We start from the raw sequence: 11,834 nt of genomic DNA, 5'->3' as shown, positions 1-11,834 counted from the left end.
TTCAAAGACAGGTTAGCGTAAATTTCCTCTTTAAAGTTTAGCTTATGTAGCTTGACATCACAAAATATAAAACTCAAAAAGACAAGATAAAATATAAGATAAACGCAAAATAAAATATAGATGAAACTAAAGTTAGGCTGCATACAAAACCAACAACATAATATTCTACTAGTTATGTTTAAATTGAATTAAATAAAATCCTTTACGCAAATATAGGTAAGTTAGAGAGTAAAAGTGCATAAAAAGCTTTACTTTGCTGAAGAAGAAGATGAATAGATGCAACTTTTTAAATTCGTGAGCTATCTCTATCGGTGTAAGGTAGTTTTTGAACAATTTTTCAAAGAAAAGTTAGCCTAGTTTTCTTCTTTTAAGTTTAAATTATGTAGCTTGACATCACAAAATACAAAACTCAAAAAGACAAGATAAAATATAAGATAAACGCAAAATAAAATATAGATGAAACTAAAGTTAGGCTGCATACAAAACCAACAACATAATATTCTACTAGAAAAGTTAGCCTAGTTTCCTTCTTTTAAGTTTAGATTATGTAGCTTGACATCACAAAACACAAAAAGGCAAGATAAAATACAAGGTAAACGTAAAATAAAATAGAAGTCAAACAAAAGTTAGGTTGCATAAATACAAAAACTGCATTGCCAAAAATAGAATTTGTTGTCTAGAAAGACCTTTTAAACTTTGTTTCTTTCGTTTTTTGACTTAGTGAATCGCGATCTGGTTTTTCTTAGGCGCGCTTGTTTCTTAGTTGTTTTTTTTGTAAAGAAACTTTATTCAGACGTTTTTTTTTACGCAACTCCTTTAACATTATTTTTAACAAAGTATTCTTTTATACGTGTTTACATTGAAATAAAACCCTTTGCGTAAATAGAGATAAATTAGAGAGCAAAAGTACATAAAAAGCCTCGCTACTTTGCAGAAGAAGAATTGGATGGCAAGATTCGTGTGCTTTCTCTTTCGTTTAAGGTACTTCTTGAATATTTTTTCAAAGAAAAGTTAGCGTAGTTTTCCCCTTTTAAGTTTAGCTTACGCAGCTTGACATCACAAAACGCAAAAACCAATAAGGCATGATAAAATACAAGATAAACGTAAAATAAAATAGAAGTGAAACAAAAGTTAGACTGCATAAAAACAAAAAAAAAAAAAAAAACATAATATACTTCTATGTATGTTTACATTGATCTAAACAAAATCCTTTGTGTAAAGATATGAAAAAATAGAGAGTAAGAGTTCATAAAAAAGCCTCGCTATTTTGCTGAAGAAGAAATGGATGTCTAGATCTTTTAAAATAAGGAACTTTTTGATTTCTTTTTCCGAAAAATGGTTGGAGCAGTTTTCCTTTTTTAAATTTCACTTATGCAGTTTAACATCACAGGAAATATTATTTTGCTTTTTAACAAACTCTTAAAAACATCAGAAGTAATTCTAAATGCAACTCTATTAAAAGTTTTCACAGAATAACAAAACGACTTCTTTTTTTTTTTTTTAAAGATAAAAAAAAGTTTGAACTATCTTTAAATAAGAAATGTGAGAACAGTTTAACAGAACTTCTTGTTTATTATGTCTTTAGCGAAACAGATAAAAATATTTGCAAAAGCATAGATAAAACAAACTACACAAAAGGCCCATCTTTATTGCCAAACTGAACAAACTTATCTAAACTACATAAATGGTTTCACGATATTGCCATATTGAACAAACTTTTCTAAACTACCCTCTTTTTGAATTTTTAGCTTCATGTTTTTAATTTTGTCTTTAATATGGCTTTGGTAGGAGTACTTTTGCAAGACATGAATGAGCTTGTCACTGCTATGATTTGCCAAGATGCCATAGGTAACTTTAACAGTTATTGCTATCAGTGCATAAAATAAAAAAACAGAATAAATCTTGTCTTACTTCAGAACCCACATCGTGGAAAACTTCTGGTGTTGAACCATTCGTTGTGGCCAGGGCAAGCATTCAGCTCTTCAACTATTTCATCTAAAATTTTACAAACTCAAGTCATAACACAAAGTGATTAAATCAAATATTCATTTGGTTCTGAAGTAAGACAAGATTTATTCTGTTTTTTTATTTATTTTTTTTTTGTTGACCTTATTGTTTGCACTGATAGCAATAACTGGTTTTTGAAAGATTACCTAAATGGCATTGGCTAACTTCTGCTTTGTTTTCCTTTGTTCTTGGCTGAGTTGATCCTGAAATAAAATAAAACCATGTTCATTTTTCTAATTCATAAAAACCATCAACAGTTTCTAAGTGTTAGAGATGATAACAAGCTGTGCATGATTTCTAACGGTGATGTTTCTAACTTCATCATTAGAAATCGGGTAGACACAACTTTCTAAAAGTGCACTTAGCAATGATGGCTAGTTTTTGTTAACAGTTAACCATCTGAAATTGTGCAAGAAGAGGTTTGTGTTTATATATCTTTGTATAAATTAGGTTTTACATTACCGATGAGTTCTTGAGTGAAAGATGGCATTTCCAACTTGATTTTTTTTCTTCTTGGATCTTTTACTTCTAAAACATAATCAGTTTTAGTATCATTCACTTGTATAAACATTTAAGCAATCACAGAATTAGTCCTGCAACAAATACATACACACTTCTGTGTTGTTTTTTTGTTTTGTTTTGTTTTTTTTACAGCTCTAACAATAACAATAGGGCAAGGAGTTGATTTGGGCATTTTCATTTTTTGAAAGCGTGTTGAGATTTGCATAAAAATCAAAAATCAAAAATCAAAAAGAATTTACCTCTGGATGTAGAGGCAAGACTTTGGCTAAATAGGCTACCAACAGATTGAACAGCATAAGGTGAGAGCTGCTTTGCAAGAACAGTACCAGCCTGTTGGACAGGAACAGCTGAAACTGGATCAGATGAAAGAAACAAACTGGGTTTGGCCAATGTTTGCTGAAAAGCAACAAGGCTAGGAGTCAGAGGAACAGAAAAGACCTCTTTTGAAGGACAGAAAGCGACTTGCTGAGAAGGAGAAGCAGAAACAGGTTTGGCAACCACTTGCTCATTAAAGTAAACTGGAGAAAGTTTTGCATGGTGTTCAATAAAATCCGGTTCATCAGGAAATAATGTTAATGCAAGAGGAGAACAAGCTGTGCCAACAGGAACAGCTAGAGTCTGATCTACATCCATACAAACAGCTTGTTCGTTAGGAACTAGTTGTGCAAGAGCAGGGGATAGTTCAAGAACTGGACCAGCGATTGTTTGTTCAGATGGAACAGACGAAACAGGAGTTGAGGTAGGTTCACACAAGAAATCTACGGCATGGTCGTTGCTATCCTCTAAAGGAACATTGTTTTCTACAGCTGGAGAAAACGGAACCACTGTGGTACAGCTGAAAGTAGCAGCACATTCTTCAGAGTCAGAACCGGAGTCTAAATCTTCCTCAAAGATGTCCTCAACCTCATGAAAACCGTACTCCTCTGCATTAGTTTGGAGCCAGTCCATCACATCCTTCTCCTTCTTTGGTGGTCTCTCAGACTTTTCAACAGTCAAAGACTCTATGACTCCGAAGGACTGTCCGATGCCCAGGGCAAAGCGCAACTCCTCTGCAGCGTTCCACTGGGACACATAAAAGCTATCCATTGTGTTCCTGCTGTGCTTCATGTAGAGTGTAGCAAACCGCTCGCGATCTTCTTTGCTGTTGTTGGCAAAGTAAGTGGCTATCGAACCGCGAATGCAAGTGGGAGTAAGACGCTTCATGGGAATGTTTACTTGGCTTTTTCTGAAGCAGGACGTCAGGCAAGAGGAGATAGCAGAGGAACCCATCTGGTAAACAGGCACTCTAGTTGCACCGAGTGTCACACATTCGTCTTTGTTGGGTCTCATCGATGGAAAAAGGGGCCTGTAGCAGTCGCTCAACTCCAAAACAGTCTTGGTGTCTGCAGCCATGTAGTGAGAGTCGTTGACAAGAAGGTCTCTGTATCTCAGCAAATAAATATCGATCAACACTTTCAAGTCGTTCGGCACTAGAATGTTTTTGGCTCCGTACTTGTATGCTGTTTTGTAGCGCTCTTGCACAATGCAATATCCACACTCACTCTTCTCAGCAGCCATGTAGTCTCTAATGTTTAAAAGAGCAATGTTAGATTTTCTTAAACTGTTAATTACAGTGACAGAGAGCAGAAGATGGTTTCGTAGAGACACAGCATTGTCTCTAGTCGGTGTAAGAGACGGCTTTCTAATCGATTCCACTAACTGTCTTACGTATGCAGACTTGCCATATTCGTTCAGCAAACTGACATTGATGATGTTGATGCATTTTTTGCTTTTCACAAGGCTCCTCCTCAAAGAACGAAAGGGCCTCAGCACTTTTTGTAACTCCTCCACCTTGCAGCGCAAACGTCGGATGGCCTCATGAGAAAGTCCGAAATAGACATTCCTGGCTTCACTGAAACGAAACAGGAGACAAAGGTAGACAAGGCGGTTGTACAACGTGTGACAAGACATGGCTTTTGTTTGGTCAAGTTCACTCAGCTTGGAATTGAGCTGAATGTTTTTAAAGTGCATGGAAAAGTATCTATCCTCCAAAACGTTGGAATTGGTGAGAGCGTTCGGGTGCAGCGTCAGCGTGCTGTCACAACATGTCAATATTTCAACAACTGCATTTTTGTAGATCTTTGCTTGTGACAAAGTGTTGTTGTTGGCTACCACAAGCCACTTTTCAAAATCTCTGAAGAGCTCATCTGCTGACTGGTAATAAAAGTGAAAAGCATCTTTGTCCAGCTGAAACAAGAGTCTCTTATCTTCTGTCAAGACGGAGGAGTTGGAAACCAAGTGCTTTAAGGAATTAAAATCAGAGTCTAGGACGGATTCGGTGTTCAGCTCTTTGTTTTCTACAGAGGTGCAGTGGTTTGCAGAAGGAGCCTCGGACGAACCAGCAACTGATGAGGGCAAGCTTAAAAGAGGATCAGAGGAAAGAACCGGAGAAGAAAAAGAGGAGGAAGGCCCAGGAGCAGAGGATGCAGAGCCTGATGCAGACGCTTGTTCAGCTACTGGCTTAATACCAAAGAAGGCAGGTCGAATAAATTGAGGGACATAGAGCTTGTCGTTGTCGTATCGCTTTGCCTCTGCAATCTTTTGTTTGATCGTCTTGGAATCGTAGAAATGAGTCTCTTTCAAGTGTATGTCCAGTCGGTCGTAATACTTCCAACATTGCAAACAGGGGTAAGGTTTTGGACAGCCGGACTTGCGTTCGAGACGAGCATGCTGAAACTTCCTGACCATTGCAGAGTAAAAGATGGAAGCTTCATCCAAAGTCCAAGAATGATCTTTTTTAGTCAAGTGTCTTTTAATGCTTGTGGAGGAATGTTTGCACAAAGGCATCGGACAGCTAACAGCGTACCTCTTCTTGGTACCATAGAAAGGTACAACCCTGTTTACGGAGCCACACGCTGCAACTAATGCGGCCCTGACTTTGTTTTTGAGCTTTAAGTCTCTCTGTTCTTGTGACTGCCTTCTTTTCTTTTTTTTCGCTTTAGAGTTCGGAGAAGGGGCAACAACAGTGTTGTTTTCTTGTGAAGAAGACATGTTCAGGTGTTTGTTTGCAACGGTTTATGCTAAAAAAAAGAAGACAGTTAGTGAGAGTGTTTTTCTTCTGCCTGCATCCTGGAATCCTGGAATGTTTACAACTGCAGGGAAGAGCTGTGTTTTTTCGAATCCTCTGCAAAAGAGAAAAAAGAAAGAAAAGAGAGCAACAAGAAGAAACAAAGTTTCCACTAGCAAATGAAAAAGAATGAGAGCAACTAGCATTACATGCATGGTGGCAGCAGTGATTGCTATTATGAGAAGGAGAATGAGAAAAAAAAAAAAAAAAAGAAACAAATAAATAAAGAGATGGAGTTTGAGAGGATCTCGCAACCATATGACTCAAAGAAAGAAACTGTGTTGAAAAAAGGCAAGAGAGGGCAAATAGAACTTGCTAACAAGGACAAATGACAGACATAACTACAACAGTAACAACTCTCATTGCAAGCATAATAACAACAGCATCAGCATCACTGACTCAGAGAGTGTTGACATAACAAAAAAGAAAACAAAAGTACAAGCCAAGTGGGGGAACATTAACAAACACTCATTGCAACTATAACAACAACAACAACAACAGCAACAGCATCACTGACTCAGAGGGTATTGATAAAAAAAAACAAGCAAAACAAAAACAAACAAAAAAACAAATAAAAAAACAAAACAAGCAAATTGGGTGAACAGTAACAACTCTCATTGCAAGCATAATAACAACAACAGCATCAGCATCAGCATCACTGACTCAGAGAGTGTTGACAAAATAAAATAGACAATAAGCAAGCAAAGTGGGTGAACAGTAACAACTCTCACTGCAAGCATAATAACAACAACAGCATCAGCATCAGCATCACTGACTCAGAGAGTGTTGATAAAATAAAACAGATTATAAACAAACAAAGTGGGTGAACAGTAACAGCTCTCATTGAAAGCATAATAACAACAACAGCATCACTAACTCAGAGGATATATAAAAAAACAAACAAACAAACAAACAAAACAAAAACAAAAAAAAAACAAGCAAAGTGGCTGAACAGTAACAGCTATCATTGCAAGTAAAATAACAACAACAGCATCAGCAACATCATCACTGACTCAGAGAGTGGTGATAAAATAAAACAGATTAAAAAACAAGCAAAGTGGCTAAACAGTAACAACTATAAATACAAGTAAAATGACAAAAGCAGCAACAGCATCACTAACTCGCAGGGTGTTGATAAAAAAAAAAGCAACAAACAAATAAAGCAAGCAAAGTGGGTGAACATTAACACTCATTGCAACTATAATAACACCAACAGCAACAGCATCAGTGACTCAAAGGGTGTTGATAAACAAAAACAAAGGCACAAACAAAACAAGCAGAGTGGGTGAACATTAACAACACTTATTGCAAGCATAATAACAACAACAGCATCAGCATCACTGACTCAGAGAGTGTTGATAAAATAAAATAGATTATAAACATGCCAAGTTTGTGAACATTAACAAACACTCATTGCAACTATAACAACGACTACAGCAACAGCATCACTTACTCAGAGAGTGTTGAGAAAAAAAACAACAAAAAAAACAAAAACAAAACAAAACAGAAAACAGAAGTACAAGCCAAGGGGGGGAACATTAACAAACACTCATTGCAACTATAACAACAACAACAGCAACAGCATCACTTACTCAGAGGATATTGATAAAAAAAACAAACAAACAAACAAACAAAACAAGCAAAGTGGCTGAACAGTAACAGCTATCATTGCAAGTAAAATAACAACAACAGCATCAGCAACATCATCACTGACTCAGAGAGTGGTGATAAAATAAAACAGATTAAAAAACAAGCAAAGTGGCTGAACAGTAACAACTATAAATACAAGTAAAATGACAAAAGCAGCAACAGCATCACTAACTCGCAGGGTGTTGATAAAAAAAAAAAGCAACAAACAAACAAAGCAAGCAAAGTGGGTGAACATTAACACTCATTGCAACTATAATAACACCAACAGCAACAGCATCAGTGACTCAAAGGGTGTTGATAAACAAAAACAAAAGCACAAACAAAACAAGCAAAGTGGGTGAACATTAGCAACACTTATTGCAAGCACAATAACAACAACAGCATCAGCATCACTGACTCAGAGAGTGTTGATAAAACAAAATAGATTATAAACAAGCCAAGTTGGTGAACATTAACAAACACTCATTGCAACTGTAATAAGAACAACAGCAACAGCATCACTGACACAAAGGGTGTTGATAAACAAAAACAAAAACACAAGCAAAGTGGGTGAACATTAACAACACTCATTGCAACTATAACAACAACAACAGCAACAGCATCACTGGCTCAAAGGGTGTTGATAAAATAAAGAAATAAAAACAAAACAAGCAAAGTGGGTGAACAGTAACAACTCCCATTGCAAGCATAATAACGACAACAGCAACAGCAACACCATCACTGACTCAGAGAGTGTTGATAAAATAAAATAGATTATAAACAAGCCAAGTTGGTGAACATTAACAAACACTCATTGCAACTATAACAACGACTACAGCAACAGCATCACTTACTCAGAGAGTGTTGAGAAAAAAAAAACAAAAACAAAAAAAAAACAAAACAAAACAGAAAACAAAAGTACAAGCCAAGTGGGGGAACATTAACAAACACTCATTGCAACTGTAACAACAACAACAGCAACAGCATCACTTACTCAGAGAGTGTTTATAAATAAAACAAAAAACAAAAACAAGAAACAAAAATACAAGCCAAGTGGGTGATTACTAACAGCGCTAACAGCAGCAACAACAGTGTCTTTAGAAACAACAAACAAGTACAACAGCAACAACTGCTTTTACAGAGTATAACAATAACAACAACATGGCACTAACAACAACAAAAGGGTTGGAATAAAAACCTGTAGGCAAAAGGAGAGCTGCATTCAGACAAGATCGATTACAGAGGCTCTTCTTTAGGACAGAGGAGAAACTGCTTTTGAGGGACAGAGGGACTTTTGTTGTTGTGGTTGTTGTTGTTGTTGTGCAGAAACCAACAAACTTTTATTGAACCGAATATAACCGAATATAACCGAAAGTCTTGTTTGCTTCTGTTTTGTGCCATCAAGAAGGGAAAACAAAACATCACAAAACAAACGAAGCAAACGAAACAAACAAACAAACAAACGAACGAAACAAACAAACAAAAAAAAAAAAATTAAAAAAATTAACAAACAAACAAACAAACAAACAAGCAAACAAACAAAAACAAATAAGAAAAACAGAAAACGCAGTACCGAAACCTCGCCATTTTTTATCCTTCCTCAAGCTTTCTCTGGGCGCCAAAGACCGAGAAAGTTGAGCAAACGTGACGTTGAGGGGGGGGAGGGGGGTACTTAAGGACAGCAGACCGACCAATGGCACGCTTAGGAGAGACCCACGTGAATGCTACATTTTCTTTCTATGTACGCTGAATCCGCTCAAAGTCTGGAATTTCCAGCATTCACGTGTCATCACTCCAGCCACCAGATTGGCCCACACTTTGCACACTTTCAAGACTAGAAACTCACTTGTGCTCAATTTGAGCAAAAAAAAAAAAAAACTAAGTCTCGCATGGCGACAACTTTTCCAAAAGCAAACAAAGGCAAACGAAGGCAAACGAAGAAAAAACAAAAACAAATAAACAAAAACAAAACCGAATAGGGAGAGAGAGAGTGAGTCGACTCATTTCTTTCGACTGCCTTAAACGAGAAGTCTAAAACGTTTAAAAGTTGAAAACTAAGTTTTTTAAATGAACTGCACCGAAAAAACTTTACGACAGTTTAGCTGGTTAAAAACGCAGAGGAAAATATTTTATAAAATTTAAGCGTTCTAAAGATGTCCATTTTTGTTTTTGTTTTTTTTATTTTGGTTTGTTTCTGGCTTGTTTCTTTCTTTAAATTCTAGCGATCGAGCATATTTGAACGGTTTCATCAACCTGTCGGCGCACGTGCTCGAGAGCTAGAACTTTGATTGCTTTTGTTGTTGAGAATTGAGAATGTCCGAGCAGGTTTTTTTATCGATTTCATCGCTTGTGGCGAGGCAAAAATCAAAACGCTTTTTGGACGAAAGAAAAGAGATTAAAAGGAAAAAAGAGAAGAAAAAAAAAACAAAAAAATAGGTTATGTGTTATGAACATTTATTTTCTCACGCGATGACGTCTAGTTTTGTTAGAGTAATTAAAATATGGTATCAAGTTTGTAATTTCTATCTTATTTTTAGTTACGGATAATTGCCAATTATGTCACGTTTAGTATACACAACGCTGTTTTCTTAATAGCAATATGATACAAACAAGTTATAAAAAAAAAAGCGTTCGCTCGATCTTCCTTAGTCAGTTGAACAAAAAGAAATTTTCACAACATATGATTGATTTGGTTGTCCTAGCAAGCTGTTTTAGCAAACGACTAGAGGTTGCAACTGTTGTTCATTGAAAACGAAAAATCTAGCGTCAGCAAGAAATTTTTGAATACATAATGTACACAAAAGTGGCACTTACAAATGAAAATGTAAAAAAAAACTGTTTACCTTGATGCCAGACTCGCAGAGATGTTGTCGCTCGTTGCTATCGACTGCGAACAGCTTTGTTGTTTTTCGAAGTGCCTCTTCATTCTACTTATAGCCGAAGTTTTGGCTTCGAAAAAAAATACGAACGTCGTTAAGCTCAACGAGCTGCTTTAATTGTTGTTCGTGCGAAAACGAAATGCTTAAAACGGATAAAAGTGTTGGCGTAATTACACTTTTCGACCGCGATGCAGTTTGTCAACTCTAGCGTACTTTTTTGGCTCGTGGAGCAAAAGCCTCATGATAATAGCAAAGGCTTAAAATGTCTTAACATGTCAGCAAAGGCTTAATATGCTTAATAAACTGTGGTTAAGCTTTTGCGGTGCAGTTCATTTACAACTTAATTTGCAACTTGCTGGCACAAGCAAACGTTTATGACTTCTCGTTTAAGACAGTTGAGCGAAATCAGTCGACTCACTCATTCTCCCTTTTCTGTTTTGTTTTTGTTTTGTTTTTTTGTTTTTGTTTTTGTTTTTGTTTGTTTTTTTTTTTTCTTTGTTTGTCTTTTGTTTAAAATGTAAAAAACTCGAAAGGAAAGTTGTTGCTTTGTTTGCTTATTGAAAGTTTTCGCCAGTTGCAAGACTTAGTTTTGTTTTTGTTTACTTATTAAAATATCGAGGAAAATATTTGAGGACATCGCATTCTAATGGTGCCTTTATAACAACATCTAACGATTTAACGTTTAATGTTGTGCTCAAAAAAAAAATTCCTTTTATATCTCTCAATGGTCTCCAACGATAAAACTGCCGACCAATCGCAACGATTAAACAGCCAACCAATGGCAGCTCAATGGTCTCCAAACAAGAGACTGCCGACCAATGGCAGCTCAGTGGTTTGAGAAGTGAGATCATTCGATTTCCTTTTATTATCTCCAGTTTGAACTAGTGCTTGGCTTGTGGTGCAGAAACTAAAACTTCCCGTTTTTGTATTTTGTTTTGAATTTCTTTGCTTTGAGCTTTTTAATCGATCGATAGCTTTAGGAGAAAAGAAGAAACCCCTCTGACGAAGTCTTGGCTTTTTTAAAAACGCTCAAATTTTGGCAAACAAATCTCATACGAAACGCTACTTTGATGTCAAGCTTTCGTTACTCCCTACTCCCTTCTAGCGGAGGGCGGCAAAAAGGTGTTGCATCCTAGAGCTAAAAGTGAGGAGGGAAGCAAGTTTTTTTTTCGTTTTGTTTGCTTTTTTATGTTTTTTGTTTTTTTGAGGGGGGAGAGTTAGAGGGTAAGGGGGTTAGGATTAGAGGGGGTTGGGGTTACGGTTTGGAAACCTGGGGACGAGGATATCAAGCAGGAGTTTAGTGTTAAGGTTAAAGGGCCCACGAGGGGCGTCCTTCAATTGTAAAATGCCTTTAGACGCACGTGTCTAGTCGTCTCGTTGCATCGACCTAGAGGAGTTTTCTGATAGATCTTGCGCTTTGGGCTCAGTTAATCGGTCTGTATCCATTGTAAACACGGTGTCTGCCGTTAGAAAATCGTTAACCAGGCGTTTGTGAGCTTTAACAACCATCCCTTTGAGTTTAAAACGAACGTTTCTTCAAAAGCCACTCGAGATGGAGGTACTCACGGAGGTTTGTTACGGTAACAACCCTGTGGTTTGCCATCTTCTTTCTTTCCGCAGCGTCGCAAACGCATCGGCCGGTCTCTTAGGTGACGAAAAAACGTCTGATCTCTCGACTGGAATGCTTAACG

General features: G+C 36.8%; 1 protein-coding gene across 2 annotated transcripts; it reads right to left on the bottom strand.

The window, feature by feature from the left end:
- Positions 1 to 2,080: 2,080 nt before the first annotated feature.
- Positions 2,081 to 8,910, bottom strand: LOC149876102 (uncharacterized). Of its 2 annotated transcripts, XM_090075704.1 has the most exons (4): positions 8,838 to 8,910; positions 2,769 to 5,588; positions 2,470 to 2,535; positions 2,081 to 2,210 (listed from the first exon to the last, which is right to left on the bottom strand). In XM_090075704.1, exons 2-4 carry the CDS (start codon positions 5,557 to 5,559, stop codon positions 2,110 to 2,112), a joined length of 2,958 nt encoding a protein of 985 aa, XP_089931830.1. In that variant the 5' UTR covers positions 5,560 to 5,588; positions 8,838 to 8,910; the 3' UTR covers positions 2,081 to 2,109. The 2 variants fall into 2 exon arrangements, with proteins under 2 accessions (XP_089931830.1, XP_089931831.1); XM_090075705.1 differs by lacking the exon at positions 8,838 to 8,910 and having other exon boundaries at positions 2,769 to 8,484.
- Positions 8,911 to 11,834: the final 2,924 nt, after the last annotated feature.

This window comes from Hydra viridissima, unplaced genomic scaffold (assembly GCF_058129835.1).
Source record: "Hydra viridissima isolate aposymbiotic clone 2 unplaced genomic scaffold, HvirCarnegie_v1 scaffold_31, whole genome shotgun sequence".
Taxonomy (NCBI): domain Eukaryota; kingdom Metazoa; phylum Cnidaria; class Hydrozoa; order Anthoathecata; family Hydridae; genus Hydra; species Hydra viridissima.
This window is presented reverse-complemented; position numbering and strand designations above follow the sequence as displayed.

What these genes read in the sequence shown, in the direction of transcription:
- LOC149876102 (XM_090075704.1), bottom strand. Translation starts at nt 5,559, where the DNA reads ATGTCTTCTTCACAAGAAAACAACACTGTTGTTGCCCCTTCTCCGAAC. An exon ending in TCTTGCCTCTACATCCAGAG is followed by an intron (nt 2,536 to 2,768) that starts GTAAATTCTTTT and finishes ATTATGTTTTAG; the next exon opens with AAGTAAAAGATCCAAGAAGA. An exon ending in TTTCACTCAAGAACTCATCG is followed by an intron (nt 2,211 to 2,469) that starts GTAATGTAAAAC and finishes ATTTTATTTCAG; the next exon opens with GATCAACTCAGCCAAGAACA.